At 36.0% G+C, this 20143-nt stretch overlaps 2 protein-coding genes across 3 annotated transcripts; both read right to left on the bottom strand.

Moving 5' to 3' along the window:
- Positions 1-13404: 13404 nt before the first annotated feature.
- On the bottom strand, positions 13405-14828 carry LOC117164637 (uncharacterized). The gene is made up of 3 exons (XM_033347794.2): positions 14536-14828; positions 13992-14091; positions 13405-13914 (listed from the first exon to the last, which is right to left on the bottom strand). Exons 1-3 carry the CDS (start codon positions 14826-14828, stop codon positions 13594-13596), a joined length of 714 nt encoding a protein of 237 aa, XP_033203685.1. The 3' UTR covers positions 13405-13593.
- Positions 14829-15598: 770 nt separating this feature from the next.
- Positions 15599-19183, bottom strand: LOC117164635 (uncharacterized). Of its 2 annotated transcripts, none has more exons than XM_033347790.2 (6): positions 18253-18567; positions 17915-18169; positions 17690-17847; positions 17352-17515; positions 17143-17285; positions 15599-15740 (listed from the first exon to the last, which is right to left on the bottom strand). In XM_033347790.2, exons 1-6 carry the CDS (start codon positions 18565-18567, stop codon positions 15609-15611), a joined length of 1167 nt encoding a protein of 388 aa, XP_033203681.2. In that variant the 3' UTR covers positions 15599-15608. The 2 variants fall into 2 exon arrangements, with proteins under 2 accessions (XP_033203681.2, XP_033203682.2); XM_033347791.2 differs by lacking the exon at positions 15599-15740 and adding an exon at positions 19044-19183 and having other exon boundaries at positions 17109-17285; positions 18253-18498.
- Between the last annotated feature and the right edge of the window lie 960 nt (positions 19184-20143).

Raw genomic sequence — 20143 nt, forward strand, 5'->3', positions numbered from 1 at the left:
CGGAACATAAATATTATTTATTTAATACACAAACTTTTGCGTAATAGCAATAAGCGACGAATAAAATACCTAAGGATGAAATTTAACATCACAAAAATATTCAGATAATAAACAAAGTACATCAAAATATTAATTCCGTGTATTTAAATATGTACAATGAGTAATTATATTTTATTTGTTAATTCCTATGTTTCTAATAACTAAACTATAGCCCATCGTCTGTTCCTCGCCATTACAGTTTATTATTGCAGGAACTCCGAAAAGCTTTCGTTTTCTTCGTAGGTAATGAAAACGTGCAATTTTCCCAGTTAAATATTATAATATTTTTCCATTCCAATTAACGGTTACCGTTTTTACTGCATTTTTGAAAATGTCTCGTTTTACGCGTTCTGCACGAAAAGTGAATCGTGAATTAATTATTTGATTATCTACATCGTGCAGTAGCAATTAAGATTCTAACTGCATCCTGATCGCTTGTCTTATTTATTATAAATTTATCTAAAGTGACGACGAGTTTCACATTAATTACTCGCTGTTTCCCTTTGACTTTTCTGGATTACTCGGCTCTAGTTTGTTAAAAAGAACACGCTCATCTTCGATAAAACCTTCGACTGCGGAATTTTCTAGCTCGCCGGTGGATAAAGTTGATTACAGTTGTGTTTATTTTACAATATACGAAACAAAAATTAATCTGTAATCTACAAATATATTAAAACAAATTCAGAAATAAAAATATATATCTTGTATTTTCTCCATTGCATGAAATCGTCGTTTGCAAAGATCTTCCACTTCTTGCAGAATTGCTGTTCGGTGCTCCTTTTCCATGAAATTTCTGCTTGCTCTAGTCATTGATCCTATTCTGCACTTTTTACTTTCATTCAAAAGAAAAAGATTATCTTCGTCGATTTTTATCATCTCAACATATCATTACGAAGGATATCAAGAAGATCATCCAGCGAGTCAACGAATTCCTTTTCTCTTTCTTTTTGTAATTCACTTTCACGTTTATGGCTCGATTGCAACTGTCGCTAGCTTCGATACATTGCTATTGATTTTGTCGTAAGTTTCTTCTTACAGAGATATCTACTTTGTCCCAAAATATACTTCCACTTCTTTTTTATCATTATCGCGGCACTTGATCGGAGATCCACTTTTACTTTCCGTAATTATAAAACAATGCATGCAAATCTCGATCGTTGGTTGTAAGTTTCAAACCAATGATCCACCTTTATCGTACTCTGCAAATATATTTTATCGAAGCTTCTAGTTTCCATTTTCTCAAACTCACTCTCTTTCATTGAATATATACCTGGAAATCTCAAATAAAAACGATAAAACGAACACTTGTTCTGCGAAATAGCCGACTCGCGAAGTGATAAATTTATTTATTACAGTAAAGGGGCGATCTCAGGGAAAAACATGAAAATAAGTAAGCTGATTTTCCACCTCAGGTAGTTAAAACACGTAGTAACGTGACTCAGACGCTGCGTTATATACTATGCCTAAATAAAACTGAAAGATTGTATTTTTCTATATATTTCTAAATACATTACATAAATATTATTGTTTAATAAATATTATTAAAAAGTATTCTCAAACGTGTCTAAAATATCGAACACAATTATGTTCGAAACTGACGTGAAATCATAAAAATATCGTAATTTTAACTCAAATGTGCCTCTGCTTCCTATATTCTGATTTTGTACATATCATTTCCCCATCGGATGTAATAATTAGTGATAAGACTAAGTATCGATAAGGCGAAAAAAGATCGCAGATGGAAACATAGGAAGCTCGCTGGTATACACTTTGTTGCTAATTTTCTAATTTCTCTGACATCGTCGTGTCCAAATATTAATAACTGTCACTGTACGAAGCTTAACCATCGTCAAATTAACCAAACCACCCTGCAATTCCCTCCACTCCGCCCTATCTCTCGTATCAAACTTTCAGCGCCGAAAACCTGGCCAACAACGGTAACATCAACACCAATCTCGCCTGGAAGGTACCATTTTTCATCGAAAACGCGCATCGATCGACACGACGAACTCATCGTTCGTTGCATATATACGCGAGCTCGTACACGAGCCATGGCCCGGATCCGGATGATGAAACGGTGCGCGGCCGGGGCAATTTGACTTACGACATTTTGAAAGCGAGCCGACCGATCGTGGGCGTGTGTTGAAACGTTGCGATGTCGGACGGGTTTTGCGTGGGCCCGCGGCGCATTACATCTGGCCAGGTACGCTGCTTATGATGGACGAGACAGGTGATTATGCGTGTGGAAACCAGCATGTGAACTCGCGCGCCCCGTACTTTGGTGTGGGTGCTCGTCGCGGGCCGCAAGAGCGTCCGTGTGGGTGCGGTGCACGAGGCCCTGTCGCCGTGGCATGTGTGGGTTCCCAGTACCATTCCGCGCATCGGATAACCTCGTAATTTCTGATTTTTCTACGGGTGTCGTGACACTCGCGGAATGTCCCGAGAAACCGATTCGTGGCAGTGTTTCCGCCTGTTCGGGTCTTGCAGACTTGCTATCCGGTGACACATGAGTGGATAAGTGTTTGTGAATGCCCGGCGAAGTTTTGTGAATTTAGTTTTGTTTAAATAGATGGAATACAGATGAAAGATAATAGGGATAATGTTTTATAACTATGATTACGTGGAAACTTAGTAATGCGTATTTTAAATAGGAAGGAAAATTTAAAATTTCTGCTTAGAAATGTAACTTTATTCAATTAGGTATTGTCCGTTTTTGTCGATGACCTTTTGCCATCTTTCGGGCAGTGTTATAATTCTATGTTCATAAAACGTTTGATTTTTGCCAGCAAAGGCTGAATTAAACGTGATTTTACATCATCAGCGTCATTAAAAATTGTACCATTTAAGGAGTTCTGCATGGAACGAAATAAATGGTAATCTGAAGGCGCAAAGTCAAGGCTATATGGTGGATGTGACAACACACCCCAACCTAAGTTCCAATAATTTTTGGCGAATGACCAAAGATGTGTGGAGCTTTGCATTATAATACTGGAAAACAACACCCTTAAGATTTGCCAATTGTGGCCGCTTTTCTTCAACTGCATCGCTCAGTTTGGCGAGTTGTTCAACGTACACGTTTGAATTAATCGTTTGGTTTCTTGGTAAAGGTTCAAAATACAGAATTCCTTTATAATCCCACCAAACTGACCGCATAATCTTTTCTTGGTGAATCTCAGCTTTTGGTGTCGTCTGGGCTGGTTCATCTTGCATCAGCTACGATCTTTTCCCATTAACGTTGTTATAAACTATCCACTTTTGGTCGCCAGCAATCAATCGTTTCAGAAATGGATCAATTTCGTTGCGTTCCAGAAGCGAATCGCAGATGCTAATGCGTTGCGTCAAATGAATTTCCTTAAGCTGATGAGGGACCCATAAACCGAGTTTCTTGACATAGCCAAGCTGTTTTAATTTTTTTTTCAATGCATGTATGCGATACATTGAGCTTCTCTGCAATCTCACGCGTTGTGCTACGACGATCTGAATCGATAATGGCCTTGATATGGGTCCCATCAACTTCAACTGAACGGCCAGATCGTTGAGCATTTTTCAGTGTAAAATCACCAGAACGAAATTCGGCAAACCAATTTTGACACTGCCTTTCTTTCAAGGCTTCATTCCCATATACGGCACATAACTTCTTGTGTGCTTGCGATGCGTTCTTGCCTTTTCGGAAATGATACAATAAAATATGTCTGAAATGCGCGTCTCGTTCTTCCATTTTTACATTGGGATAAAAACGAAACTAAATAACTAATCGATACAATTTTTTTACTAAATTAAAGATGGAAGTCCAAACAGCAAGAAAACGATATAGGTTAGGTGCTTTGAACACGTTGACAAAACAAAAGAATGTGCTAAGACCACCTATTGACAAATTCCGCAATCACTTAGTTGCCAACCCTAGATACTTCCTGAGGGTTTGGAAATTTGTTCCCAATCATAGCGAGATGAAAAATGGGGAAGAGTAGAATAAGATTGGAGGACTGGCAATAAGAATAAAATTTAGTAAATCTAATGTTAACGCATAAGAAAATCGTTCATAATCAAAATAAAATGGAAAGTACAGGAGATTAGGGTAAGGCTGGAATGCTAAGGAGAAAGCTTTGTAATTGTAATAATAACATCAGAGTTTCTGAATGTTCATCGACATTTTAAAAGTTTGTTCCCAATCAACTAAATGAAATGTGGGTAGCTTAAATTAAGGTAAAATCAGAATTTTAAGAAACTAAGAACAAAATTATATTATTTTGATACCTATTAAAACATGAGCATTTCTGCTGACTGATAATGCCAGGATTCCTAAAGTGTTTAACTACAAACATTTACAATTTCTAATATGTTTAATATTGCAATAAAAATCTAACGAATGAATTGCAGTATAAAATATTTAAGCAGTTTTGTTCTTTCATAGATATTCTTTCTTATTCTAACTCTTGTACTCTTATCATCTTATAGATATATTCATAAACATTTTTTCTTAATACTAGATATAACATAATCTGTCTAATGTGTAATATGTATGTCGCATTGAAAGAAACAACAACACTTCAACGTTGCATGCAAGATATATAAAATCCGTTACTTAGTCAACGTGTTATTTTTCTATTTAATGACATAAAGTTGTTAAATTGTAATTTTTTATTAAAATAACAATAAATGATATGTTAATAAAGTAAAAAAGAAATTTAAATGTTGAATAGAATCTCAAATATCCTACTTATTAAAATCAATATCTTAGATTGCGTTATTTCTATCCTATTGAATTAGCAAAACTATGCGCCGTAAATCCTCCACGTTATGAAATATTTCTAATTGAAATATTTCTATGTTTCCCGTAGCAGAGGAATTTAATAGAAAACAGCGACTCTTTACATAGCTAAGGCGTGGAAATACGATTTCGAAATTCCTAATCAGTACAACTTTGTAATAATCTTTAGGTACCTTTGAATAAAAATACGCACAACAAATTGCATAACAAATCGTCGACCCGGTGCCAGTAACACATCACATATTCGCTGCTATCGAAATATTATACAAATTGAATAGTTGAGTCAGTAGTATTACTTAACCGTTAACCCTCAGCCAGCAAACACTGGATCATTATTATCGGAAGCGTGGAAATTTTTATTTTGATATATCGAAGAGTCGACTCAAAAGGCTTTCCAACCCCCTCCCCCTTGCCAACCTCCATACATTTACTTTTATAATGGTGTACAGGACTTGTGTAGAGATCGATGGAGATTGTGTGGAGACAGATAATTATTTCCTTATCAAGATGTTTTACAATTCCTGATGCCAAATATGAAAGTATACATATAATAGATATTTTCAATGTTAGTGGCAAATGGATATTGTTAATCGCGTTGCGTATGGTGATTAGATTGCGAATATTTACGCCAATTTGTAGTTTTACGAAGATAATTTTAAAAACGGAGCTTCGGTAGAAATTTGTTTCACTGACTACAAATTAGAACCGGTAGTATAATTTGCATAGTTTATATATTTCTACATATTAGCATGTATTCTGTGCAATCTTGCCCTTTGAAATTTCCCATAAATGTGTAGGGGATGGTTGATCGTGAGATTTATTAGACGAGATTGCTCGTTATTGAAACCGTCAAATATATTTAAAATGTTAAATAAATAAGTACAGAAAGACGTTCGTACTAACGGATTCGTTAAGACAGTGTATAATCGCTAAATATAATCGCTGATAACTGTACTCTTTTCAGTTGCTTCCGTTTATTTATACAGGTCGGGGGAGAGTCGAAAAATTCAAATTCGTCTTCCTTCGATGGTTGCACGTAGCTGCGACATTGTTTTGCTCAGAGTTTATTTATTAATACATTGTGCGTATCCTAACGACATTGCTACTCCGAGACGAAACAACAACATGATTTGAATTGTCCTGTAGCTCATGTACCGCTACAATGGAATAAAATTGTTATATAATTTTTAATAGAATCTATATTTACGTATTGGGATTTTCTAATAAATAAATTTACTTAAAAAATAAAATCATTGAAATAGTTTGATAGAATAATAATAAGTAGACTCCGCAGACATCTGCGTTTGTGCGTTTATTTAAAGCAGCAAATTTAAAACAAGAAAAATGCAAGTAATGCATATAATACAGAAAAATAAAGAAAATATCCAAAGTATAGCACTCATTACAATATTCAACGAACGAGACAAGCCTCTGATTAGATTTCATTTCTTTAGTTATATTCGCAAAAATATGAATTTGTATAAAAAATCCGCAGTTTAATTATAAATATCAGAAATCTATATCAGTCAGAATTGACCCAGCTCTCACTCTCCAAGCAGAAAACACTTACATCGACCAACGTATGCGCCAATAGCAGCCAGTGTGTTAAGTTTTAAGAAATTCAAGTTCGAACAGCCTCGAAAGTCCACTTGTCTCTTGTGAACATTGAGTAACGATCCATAACGAATCCAATGGACAGAGTATCGGTTAAACTCTGACCGCCATTTAACCCTCGTGACGCTTCATTTGCACAAGACGCGGATGAAAGAGGAAGCGAAAGAATGAAGGAAAAGCGTGAAAATTGTGGAACTTTAGTGTAAAAGACTGCGGGTGGCCGCTCTTCTTTCTCAGTAGGCAATTTGCCCCGGATACAATTCACCTTCCATTGTTTTGTAACTGATCCCACTAGTTTCAGTTTCACGAGGGTAGTAAACCTGCAGGGTGAACGTAACTTGACCCTAATTTATTGGGAACCATCGAAACAACACGGTTACTTTGTCTTTTGACAACTGTTTAAATATTAAGCGCCGTGAATCGAGATTACAATAGGACTGCGTTTCTCTGAATTCTGTTTGTAGAAACGAAATTTTAGTTAATGCTTACCTCGACGTGTATTGAAGGACTTGTAGCACTGAGAACACGTTACGATATTTAAGTTGTAGTTAGAAAAGAAAAGCTAATGTATAGGTTTTATACCGAAGAGTTTTATGGTCTACGTTTATTACCATGAATGTTAACTGACTATGAATTTAGCACCTTTCAAAAAGTGATTTAATCTAATTATAATTGGATATTTATTGGCATTCATTAGCATTTATTGCAGCAGCCTTTTCAAATTCTATTATGTGAATGAAAGACAATACGTATTGGAGAAAATTAGTGAATTATTAGATATAATTCTAGTTACAATATATAAACTCTATGTTCCCTAATGAGTTCATAAGAATAAAGTTTTATCTACTATAAACAAGAACAGGTATATTTCAGAATTCATATTGTATATGGCTTCAACAATTGGATCGATTTCAAACAGTTAGAAAGTTTGTGAATGAAAAATTAGTAGCAGTTACTTTAAAGAGTAATTTGTATGAACGCAAAGCTCGATGCCCGGTCAGTTTTCACCGCAGGTAGCTCGAGGATTCGTTTCACCCTCTTCTGTTTGCATTTCATTCTGGTACTCTATTTCTCCACAGGATCGTAAATATCGTTGGTGAAAACCGCAACAGAAGCCATGATCGCGAGTTTTATTTACGTTTAGGCTAATTCGAGTAAAGATCATGGTCAAGAAATCCAAGCAACATCGGAATCGCTGTCTCATTGTATAAATAGGTATATTTTTGCCATTAGATCGCTTCAAGTAATTGCTGGATTTGTAAATAAAAAAGGCCATGCCAATTTTTGTTTTTTTTTTCAAAACATACAAAATATACTCTAACTTCTCTGTCTTCTGTTGTGTCTTACTAAACCTCACTAAAGAAATATTAGGTTGTCCGAAAAGTGTCTTTCTTTCGCAAACGTGTTTTTTACAACAGTGCACCTTCACACAAACGTGAAACCAAGTCTGTGAAGTGTCGTGGTGTTTATCTCAACAGAACAAAATGGATCGTACGTAATTCGACAAAATAATATAAAACAAAAAACGTTGTACGTTTATGTCTTCTTCATAAAACTAAAGAAACTTTTCGGACAACCTAATAAAATAGCCAAACTCGAAGATGGTATCCCGTTGGAGGTAGCCATCCACATGTTATTTAGCAATTAAGTTAGAAAAATTTACCAAATGTCCAGCTGGACAAATTGTAAAGTACAAATTAAATAATAATAAAAAAAATTCTAAATTCCATAGTCGTAAACTTCATACTACAAAAATGGCATACTTAAAAGTATTAAAAGTATTCGTCAAGCTACGAGGCACTCACTATGCTATATGCAAACATTCTCACCCTCCGAATATTGAACAATTTTAATATTGAACACTTCAAACTCTGTTCAACGATTGTTGATAATCTTAACAGATACTTAGGAACAACATGATCGTCGTGGTGAGTACAATTGTTACAAATAAATAGGTGTAGCTCGGGGCTGTATTTAAGGACAGGGTACGCGTCACGCCTATATCCGGCCGGGTATTTCCGCTCTACGAAAAGCACTGAATTGGACACGACGTCGTTGTCTGGGGAGAAAAAGACAGACGATGCAGACAAGTCGGTCGCGCGAGTTGGCGAGCGCCGAAACGTCGGATCTGGCGAGTAAATACGCGTGGACACGCCCGTAGCAATTACACGAGTGCCTGCAAGTATAATGAGCCGTGCGTTTCATTGTGATTTATGCCGCGGCCAACTTGCTCCGTGTCAAGACATCACCTTCCTTGTTCTGCTGCTTGTAAATTTGCGATGAACCGGCCAGAGATTCGTACGAAAACTACGGTCACGAGTTTCACATCAAACTGAGAATTATACGTTGATACGGGGATCGGAGGTGTTAGTGAATCTTTTTGTATTGACAGGATTCCCTCTTTTTGTTAGTCTTTGTTTATATATTCTTTTGAATTTGTTGAAGTAATTCTCACTTCTAGAAAAACTCTGCATCTTCTCTAATGTTTAGTTTTCTTAGTCCTCGAAGCCTCAATGAACTTGAAGGACCTGTCAGCCTCATAGCTTTTTTTAGGAACACACCTTGCACAGTTGGTGCAACGGGGTACATACAGGCAAATTTTTCGTAATTATATATGTCGAGTTACCATTGGGGCGTTTAACGAACCTTCATTTGGATTAGCCATTGTTGTTATACAATATAGATGATAGTTAACGGTACAAATATGGTTATTACAGAATTTGACAATTAGCCGTGGTGATTAGACCCTTCAGATGCTAATGACAATAATTTTAGGTTCAATAACGAATACACGGTCAATGGGATAGCATATGCGCTTTCTTCCAAAGTCTAAGTCGAACTCAACTTACTTGTCCACAGTTTAAGTGTAACTCAATTTACTCGTCCACAAGTAGAATTCATCTTACTTGCCCACAGTACAAGTGGCGCTCCACTTATGTACTCTTCTCTGTACCTCTCCGTACCCCTCGGGTCAACTATATTTTTTAAGGAGAGCTATACAACTACTCTATACTTCTGTTAGGTTAAAACGTGCATCCCGTGACCGTGGCTACGTTTAGCGACCAGACGTGTCACTTCGAGTCCAAGCCTACCGTTAAAAATCTCGGGCAAACATAATCGGATTAAATCATAAACAACTACTTCTAAGTTTTATTATTTAAGTACAGCTATAATAAAAAGTCTAGATTAAAGTATTAGGGATTTTCTCAAAAATTCCAAACGAAAGGCTCCGATGTTCTTTCATCTCCGACATATAAATACTCATAGGCTCATGGCTTCAGGCTCTTTTGTAAAGTAACACTGCCAGAGTGCAGTTCTGGACTAGCATACACATTGTATTAGGTCGTTTAAAAAGTTTCTTTCGTTTTATAAGGAAATAATGGATGCACAACATTTTCCGTTTTATATTATTTTATCGAATTACGTATGATCCATTTTGTTCTATCAAAATAAATATCACAACATTCGACAGATTAGGTTTCATGTTCCTATAAAGATGCATCGTTGTAAAAGACGGGTCTGTAAAAGAAAGACACTTTTCGAACAACCTAATACTTATACGGTTGAGAAAAATATTAAGTTGGTATGATCACTAGTTCCTACATGCTAAGTTGGTACGACTTCTAACGACGCTCCTTTGTCTTAGGCGTTGGCCACGTGTTAATTATCTGAGTGTATCCGGTGTGTTCATATGGCTGTACATGGTGGTGAACGTAAAAACTGAATCTGTGTGAATCAATAAATATCAAATTCCAAAACCTATTTAATAACATATACTTAAACTTACTTAAATATATTTCTAGTATACATCCATTCACGCATTGCCTCTTTCTATTCCGAGATAAAATCTCAACAGAATTTACACAAAATTTACAAATTGATTCGTGCCGCGTCAAGAGACACGGTTATGTAGATGGAGACGACACCATTAGAACATTCGAATAATTAAGTAAAATTGACACCACGACAGAGCGTTGAAAGTGAATCTCGAATAGGTAATAAAGACTATTTTTACTTTTCACTTCTCTATTTCCCAGAATTCCTTCAAAATTTACACATTGATTCATAATACATCAAAAAATCTTATTATGTTACATGCCATAAATTAACGGATTAAATCACTTGGGTATTTTCTTATAGCCATCTTAACATATATTCACCGTACAGATTATTAACTAAGATACTTGGCTGATTCTTAATCCCAGTTTGTATCCATTAACGAAATCTTCAATTATATTTACAACAAATTCAATTTCAGGATCCTCATCTCGAATATACCACTACACAGGACACTGACTACTATTCGATGAACGAGTTTCTCAGATATTCGATAATCACTTTCAATGTTCGTTTCCTTCGTTAGATAACCCTTCTTTTAATCTATCTCAATATCTAATAATTCATAAAATAAAACAATGAAGCTAAAAAGATGTAATTCGATTTCGATGACCAGTCTGAAAACCTATAATATTCCCGTGAAATATAATTCATAGGTCAAGATAATTTCCCATAAATCCAATCTGCCTCTTATCTCGACCGGCGTTATTAATCATTGGAGTAGGGCGAAAGAGAAATACAGAAGAGCAGATCGTACGCGAAGAGCTGCATCCTGATCGATAAATCGGCCGGGCTAAACAACTCGTCAAAACCATGACACATGACCTGCACGACATGACAGGCGTCATGGGCATCGCGTGTCGCGCACCGTCGCTCTAATACCATTCGGTTCCATGTATTATTCAATCAGCCAATAAGGAAAACACGCCATTCGTGCTACACTCGATCCTTCTGCGTTCGTGTTTGTTCGTGATACGCGTACCAGAGGAGGGTGCTGCTAAATGAACTTACGATCGTGGAAAATTGTCCTCGACAGGGTCTGTCGAAAGTTAATCACGCGGATTGAGCGGTCGAACGTTGACAGCTCGCCACAGACACAGCGGAGAAAGAAACGAACGAGTGAACGAGAGAATGTAAAGGCATTGAGCGACTCTCGTTTCGTTGGGCGCTGCTTGTTTTTTCCTAGCGCCTTAACACTATCTCGTTGATACGTTTCTTGCGTTTAGTATTACGTACACTTTTATCCATAAATCGCTGTTGTAAAGTAGCGTATAATTAGAAAAATGACGATTTAACAGATTTCTGCTGTTATGACATCTCCTATTTTTGAAAAAACTTCAATATGTAGTGTGGATTATATACATTTTAAATGCTACGCATTTTTAATATAAAGTTGTTAAATATACATTACTATGTAGTACAATAGTATACTTTCCTGTCGTATAAAGTATGAAAATAAAATAATTATTGCGAATTCTATAATTATTGACAATTCTAAAGCACATTTCAAAAACCTAAGAGTTTGAGCAGGAGTATTTCAGTTTGAACAAAGTCCCGAACGTTAAGTACAATAATGATCGATTGATTATGGCACGGAATGGTACGCATAAATCTAGAAAAAGTGATGTGTTTGTTTATTTAAAAATAAAGTTTACCTATGACATAATCACCACCAGCTGGTTACCTTTTCTATCTGTCTCATAATTAAATTCAACGCGTATCAATCTCTCCGCGAGTCCATTTACACGTCGTTCTGGTTGTTTCTCCACAACCGTGGAACACAGTGAATAACAACGACGACGAAATACAAGAATGAAAACTAAGAAGAAAAGAGAAAAGAAGGGACGATAACGTCGTCAGCTTGCGACAGTTAATCCTGCGGTCAGACTCAAACCGGCCATTACGACGTGCTGTCCATCGTTAAGAAGTCGCGTCGTGAATGGTCCCGCGGTAATAACGAGCTCCTTACATTCAGATTACACGTGCGCCGCGCCGTGGCCGGCTTACAACAGCTATAAAGCAATAAAAGTCGATTTGCCTGGTGAATACGGACCTGGTGATATATTGCACCTTAGCGCCCACGTAACTAAGGAGCTCACCGACCGCCACAGCTTCAACTCTGCTGCGATCCTCGAATTTTTTATATTTTAATCTCATTTTCCTCGTTTCAATCGAATAAACAGCTTGTAACGACTTAAAACGATTTTTAGCATAAAGGAAAAGTATCAGTGGATTTTTATGAATTTATAGTTATAGAAATTTGAAAGTACAAAATTGCACAAAATGCAAAAATGTATAATATATCGAAAGTATAGCACTTGCTGTAATACTTGCTAGATAAAACAATCTCCTGTCCAGGTTCTACTTTTTTAAATATATTCTCAAGAATATAAATTCCCATAAAAATCCGTAGTCCAGTGATGAGTCAAGAAAGGAATTTGCTCAGCTATCGCAGCTACGATCCGAGAGACCAGATAATCAAGAGGACGAATTATAAATTCATTATTATCGAATCATCGAGCAGACGTCCGAAATGTTCGCCGCAACTTGCTCAGATATTCCTCGACTCCTGATCCATGATTATCTCGCTCGTCAATCTCGCCGGTTTTCCGTCGACAAATTGATTCCCCGCTGATTACCCGATCCCCTGGGACGATCGCTTATTATGCCAGACTAAATACCTAATGGACGACGAATGGCAGAAGAGTTAAGAGGTGAGGAAGGCCGGAAACGATGCTATAGACTGAGTGCCACTTCATTAATACAGACTTGCCGTACTCTTGTTACGTCTTTTATAGATTGGGTGTTTGATATCGAATGTTTTAAAGTCAGCTTCGAAGTAGTTCTTTATGTTCTGCTTTTAATTTAGATTGCTAATTAATCCTGTATAAAATATTTCTTCTTGTAGATGAGGCAATGAATTGCTATTGGTTACAGTTTTTTATTTTAGTGAAAGAATTAACAAGAAATGGTCGTAAATGATCCGCCACCTATTTCGATAAGACTTCACAGGCTTGAAGAGCAGCCAAAAATATTAAACATCTCCATATCCTGTTTTAGTTACGGTAACTCAAGTCTGAGATGTTACAAAAGGTTACAGATTTAATGTATAAAACACCAAGTGATCTGAGAGATTAATTAAGAGCTAAAGAGAGAGTTAAAAAAGGAACACATACTTTTAGTGTAAATTATTATATAGTTTCCTTCATTTTGCAGTTTTTGTGGATTTTTTCACTCTTATATTTATCGTTCTTTTTTTTATTCGTAGAATATGTAGAGTAAAGAGAAATAAAGACGTATTACGATAGGACGAAATTAAAACATCGGTGCGGCCTTTAAGTGCTCGTTTCTTTGTCAACGCTTGTTCCCACAGATTGATCCTTCAGCACCTTGAATTCGTGATCCGTCGCTCCTGCGTGAACTGTCGGACTATATATGCTGTCATATTCCTCTTCCTGGTCCCTTGTCATTTTCTCAGGATCCCTCAGTTTGTGAAACTTGTTGAAGAGCATAGTAGGTTCCGTGCAGGAAGTCGTGCTGCACTCTATTATGGTGCTCGGGCACTTGTTTAAATCGCAGTTGAACCCCATTACTCTCCTTGCAGCGAAGTCCCTGTACACTTTTCTTATTTTCTTTACAGACTCCGTAGTTCTTTTCTACAAGTATAACAGTCTGTACATCACATCAAATCGATTCTAACATACGGGTATTATTAAAATTGTTTTATTCTCACTTTTACTTGGTTTGAAAATTGCTGGAACTTCCTCTTGCTTCTTTTTATCCTGTGCGCCAAATTATTCTTTTTTACCGATTTGCACACTGTCAATTCGAAACTGAAGCAACGCTTAGTTCAGCTTACAACTTTTCTAAATTCCTAACAATTAGTACTAGAACTACTATTAGGACTATTGAAGCCTAAATCTAAAATATAATTAAACTGTATTAAAGAAATCGGAAAGCAGAGGATACGAAAACGTATATTAGCAGAAGAAGAAAAGCAAGTTTTTCATTATATATTTTAGAAAAATTCATTTAAATCCTCAGGGATACACTGTCATTTTTATCGAGTTTTTACGAAAGCTACCGAGGACCAAAATACAAAACTTAATAGTAACGAAAGAAAAACAAACTTTTATTCATATAATTTACCGAAATATCATTCGTCATTGTAAATCTAGAAAACTTCTGTGAAAAATTATTCTTATAGCTAACCATTTTGACTATTCGCATAGTTCTAATGTTAAAAATAAAACAGAAACAGAAATAGCGTCAATTACCTAGAGGTGTCCAAATCCTTTCTGTATCCCGTACAATGTTTCGAGCACCCTCGTCGAAAAAATGGCGGCCTAAATTTCGTCCTAAAATCTCTCACATTCTTACGACGTCGATCCGTATAACACCCTGCTGGTTCTACGTTCGACAATTGTTCTATGTTCTTGGGAGCACCGGAAGGCATCGATTGATAGTTATTTATTTCGTCCTCTGTAGCCGGTTCGTGTTCCTTGTTCTTCATCTTCAGTATCCCTTTTTTATTCCCTGTTCCGATGTCGACCACAGATTCTTTATGCATATCTTTCCATTTTCTCCCTTTACCACAGTGTTAATCTTGTTTCTTTCACTTCAAGATTGATCTTGGACACTCCATGAAGTTCTGACGCGTTTCAATTTCAAGATTTCTCACGAATTTCAATATTGATATGTCTATAGAATTTTTTAATCTGGTGAGTTGTTATGATCTTTGATTTTTTCAATATCGTTGAATATTTTAATTTTTTTAGGGGTCTTCAACATCAGCGGAATATGTGCTTTCACAGGAACTAATCGAAGTCGAATACGGAATTCGCAGTACCGCCCATTCGCGTAAGATCAGCATGGTTTTGGTGCCTACTTTCAAGTCTTCATCGTGTGAAGGAGCTGAGCACCTTGCTATTATGATGACTCTGTCATGATCCTTTAAACATTACAGTTAAACATTAATTCAATACTCAAAAAAATAACCGGAAAGAGCTTTCGATAATATGGTTTTATATTTATCATTAATTAATGCCGCCCCATTAGTTGAATCTGTCAAATTTCGTAAGAAATATCGATACTCTAACCTCGTCCTTCATTAACCTCGTTCGCATTTTCCTCCATATTTTTCGTATGTTTCGGAGGTTTTCGAAGAGCTTGCGGCACAAATTATCCAATGAGACGGGTAGTTAAAAACAGCAGCATGTTGCGATAAAGGAGAAATGGAAAAAACGACAGACTAAAATTTGTCCATCAAAGTAAAACGAGTGTTCGTCTGATTTAGGAGGGTGGCGCCATTTAAACATGCGAACGTCGACTTTCATATACGTCTTTCACGTTAATGGTTTCCTTGTTGTCTCTTAATCTTTCCTTTCTGCTCTTTCGTAAAGGAATTTCTGACTGAAAAGTTTCTTTCCATTACGTTCTTTAAGCCTTTAATCGAAGGTTTTATAGTCCTATGTTGAGAGTTCTGAAATAAATTGTTCTTCGAATTTATAAACAATTTTTAACAATTAATATACAACGGCAAACATATAAATAGGAAAAGTTGTTGCATCAAATTCGATTTAATCGATATAATTTGTAATTATTCGAAATGAAAATTTGAAAACTATTCTATAGGATGTATAAGCTAACTTAACTTGATCACGTAGAATAACTTCTAAAGTAACTTCTAATGTATGGAACAATATTTATACAAAAGTTTCATGGTGTGGAGCAGTATATTATGCGGTGCACGTATCTTTTTTATAGGTGAAGATTTCAAGGTCAACTTTGTTATTTTAAATGGAATGCTCTATTTTTTTATGTGAAAATATGGGAGACTGTTGAATTCTGAATAAAAAAAGTATTGACCTTTATTAATCCTGAAGCTAATAGTTGACGATTAATTTTGTTTCTGGCAAGATTACTTTGTGTAACTAACATCAAGTTGCAGATTAAATATCATCCAAGATTTCCGTAAAGCAGCGGTGCTTATATCCTGCCCTGCACATCACGCACATGTAACAAGGCAAATGCTGGGCAGACAAATTTCTCAATTGTTGGATTAGCTGCGATGAAGAATTTCTGTGGCCGCCACGTTCGCCAGATTTAAATCCGCTAGACTACTTTTTGTAGGGGACGTTAAAAAATATAGTATACCGTGAACCAACAACGATATCAGAGAATATGAAAGAACGAATTCGTGAAGCATGCATTACGATTGGTGTGGATACTCTTCAGGGTGCAATTTTCTGTTTGGTTAATAGATTTCATCATTGTATTAATGTCAATTGATATCATCTCCAACATCTACAACACTACACAGCAGTTAATGGAGTTAAATGAGTGCGAAGAGGTAAAATCTGTAGTACTGATAAGCATCGTTACGTAAACACCGCTGTTTTACGAAAATCTTGCGTGATATTCAATCTGCAACTTGATATTAGGCACACAGAGTAAACTTTCCAAAAACAAATCGTCAACTATTAGGTTTAGGATTAATAAAAGTCAATACTTTTTTATTCAAAATTCAGCATTCTCCCATATTTTGACGCAAGAAATATAGCATTCCATTTAAAATAATAAAGTTGATTTTGAAATCTCTGAAACGCCTTCACCTATAAAAAAGATACACGCACCGCATAATATGCCCCTCCAAACTATGAAACTTTTGTAAACAATTTTTTCATACAACGCATACTTCAGAAGATATTCGAGGCGATTGACTTAACTGAGATACCCTGTACATTTATAACGATTAAATATTTTTATAAATTCTATATTATAGAAAAAAAAGGAACAGAAATAAAATTTTGCATACTGCGATTAGCTGCATTTATGAGTAACGATTTTTCTATTTACATGTACAGTACTGTATACAATAATACCGGTAGTATATCCATCGATGTGCTGATATCAGCAGCAATAATTGATCTTTTCGCCATATTCTCGCTGTTAAATGTAACCGATGGTCTCTCCATATTTCCAACATCCATGGCATTCTTAGTATACCAATTTCTAGATAATCTCACTAAACCAAAAATTCGATGATAAATATTTTATTCAACTATAAATTCGTATTTCTCTGAAAATTTACTTGTAGTATCAGCCACGTGATTATCTTTTGACGTTTGTGGTTCCCCTGAATCATGTTGCTCTTGGTAAACCTCTGCATCCTCTTTCTTTGCTTTCGAACTTCCTGGATTGTCTTGATGTTTTTTATAAATGACAGGATTTCCATCTTGATAAGAATCGTCAATTCTGAAAAGATAAATTTACAGTAAGTTTAGATAGAATAGATTTGAAGAGTAAAAATGATGATCAATGTATGTGGCAGAAAAATAAAAAATGACTCTTTTTAATGTTATAATATTTAAAAAAATTATAATATTAATTTATAAAACCACGAAAGAGTCCGGAAACATATTTCTTTACCTTTCGGTATTCACGGACGCATCTACATATTTTCTAGGACGTCCCTCAACCTCATCTCCGTCTTGCTCCCTATACTTTCTTTTCTGAGTAGACGGTTTAGCCGAATGTGACGAAGAACCTGATTTTACCGGTGTTGAAGTAACGAAACCATCGTTCGGCTAAAATCAGAATAAATTGTACATGCGTATTTATTTAAAAATTGTATAGTATATAAGAATTTTATACTTCGATCTTTTCCTCCAATATCTTCAAAGTAACCATAGTTCCATCTAAGTAACCATGCAAGTGTGGTAATTTCTGTTCGCAACAGTTGAAATTTCGTTTCTTGAATATCTTCCACCAGAAATTTTCGTCATCGAAAAATCTTTTCAGCTTCGTCATTTCTTTGATACAATTGTCTAAAATTTCTCGAAAATCATTTACATCCGATCGTAATGAATCTTGCGTTTGACAAGGAGCATCTTTCCTCTCATTAACTCTCTATTAAACAAATATCGATATAATTACCATTCTCGCTAACAAGACAAAGTGTATCTTAATTTTAGTTATTAAGATCATTTTACTGGTCTAATTTGTTGCTGAGCACATTCTAGCTCCTGAACACTTTGCTTCAAGTGTCGAATCCTGTCGAGCAATCTTTGCGTGTTGCAAAATTCCGTCTCTACTTGTGATTTCGCGTACTTACACTTCCTCAAGCTGCAGCATTCTGTTACTGGTTTGATCGTCTGATAACGATTGCTCTGTGGTTCATTACCGGCCGAAGGGGAAATCGAAGAGAAAGTAGGCGCGCAGCATCCTCGTTTTGATTCCTGATAACCAACAATCACAATTGCACTAATCGCGTTACTCTTTACTCGATTAAATTTGTAGCAGCACATGAGTCAGAGGACGATGCGAATCGACAGCGACTCGTGTTGTTGTTTTGCCTCGGGACATTGACACCGTCTCGACGCACAAAACGTAACGATAAATAAACTCCGGGCAAAACAATACGTGCGGCCGTCAACAGAAGTTGAATTTAGACTTTCCGGTACTCCCCCGACCAGTATAAATAAACGAACACGATCGTTAAGACAATCAGTGAGTATCGAGCATTCTTATAACGAATTAATATCGTTACGTACTCATTACCGTGTATACGCATATCGAGCAACACTGAGCGAACGACGACTAACTCTGTACTGCAAATAGTTTTAAACACATTTGACTATACAAAGTATTAACTCGTCTCGACACTATATACACCAATACGTTTAATCGTACATCCACAAATTTATGGTCATAGGTAGAAAGAAGATTGGCTCCTTATAAGAAAGCGTAAAAAATCGCGTAAAGTGTTAATTAGGTTACGTACCATCCACGATGTAGTCTTTTCTCCTTCTGTTTAATACATTCTGCCATCAATTATGGGATGAATTGTAATTTTATCGTTTATAATTTGCTTTATCGTGCCATTATTGTCCATCTGTTTTGTAAAGTGATGATAGATACTTGTAATAATTTTTCATGATTTGTGGTTATATGTGCATAAATCGTATTTCCAAGATGACGACAGCGTCATCTGTTTGGCGATTTATTCGTGCGCAAGAAATCGAACGTTCGTTTAAAATCCACTGTCGATAAAATCGATCCACTTGGGCCTTTATAAATCTTGTTGAATTCGTTACTGATAGTCCGTTTCACGGAAGAACACCTTTTCACGTGTGGTTTGAGAAACACAAAAAAGTTGATCGAGTCACACGCAGAAACGACTTTTAAACGGCTCGTTTACCATAATACAAACTGCTCGAGAGAATCAGTCGCCCTGAAATCTTACGAAACGGCTCGTAGACCCGCATAATTGCATTGTGAAGAGGGCCTTAAGGGTCCTCGGATCGCACCGCCGGTTCACAATGATCGTGACAAAAAGTTAACAAGATTGTCGCCGCGGAAAATCAGAGTAGTCGACCGCAGTGTATTTTTTCATTCATTTGCAAAGGAGATTAGGCTTCAAAGACATCACAGATCGACTTTATTGCGAACACGTTAGAAGAGCACCCCGCTGAGGATCGGAATTACATCATTCAAGTGCAAAGCAGGATCAACCATACATTCTTTCATGATCTTCGAGAGATTCTTGCGAACCATTTTAACATTTGATCTATATGTTCGTCGAATTCTTTAAGTTTTCAACAGGTTTCTCTTTTAATATTGTTTTAACTATTTTTGGAAACAGTTACCCAAACGGACACTGATGAATTTATTCTATTAAATTTTACTATTTTATCCGAAATTCCTATTGTGTATTAAATTTTACCAATTTTGCTCACTAATTTATTTTAAATTTATTCTATTGCGTAAAAAAAATATATTCTACAACGAAAAACGAAATACTTTTCTTTTTGATTGAATAACTTGAATATAGGTGAAGGGTACGGTAAATTTAGAGTCGTAAATCTTCGTTAAATCAATTGT

This window comes from Bombus vancouverensis, chromosome 7 (assembly GCF_051014615.1).
Source record: "Bombus vancouverensis nearcticus chromosome 7, iyBomVanc1_principal, whole genome shotgun sequence".
In the NCBI taxonomy this organism is placed as follows: domain Eukaryota; kingdom Metazoa; phylum Arthropoda; class Insecta; order Hymenoptera; family Apidae; genus Bombus; species Bombus vancouverensis.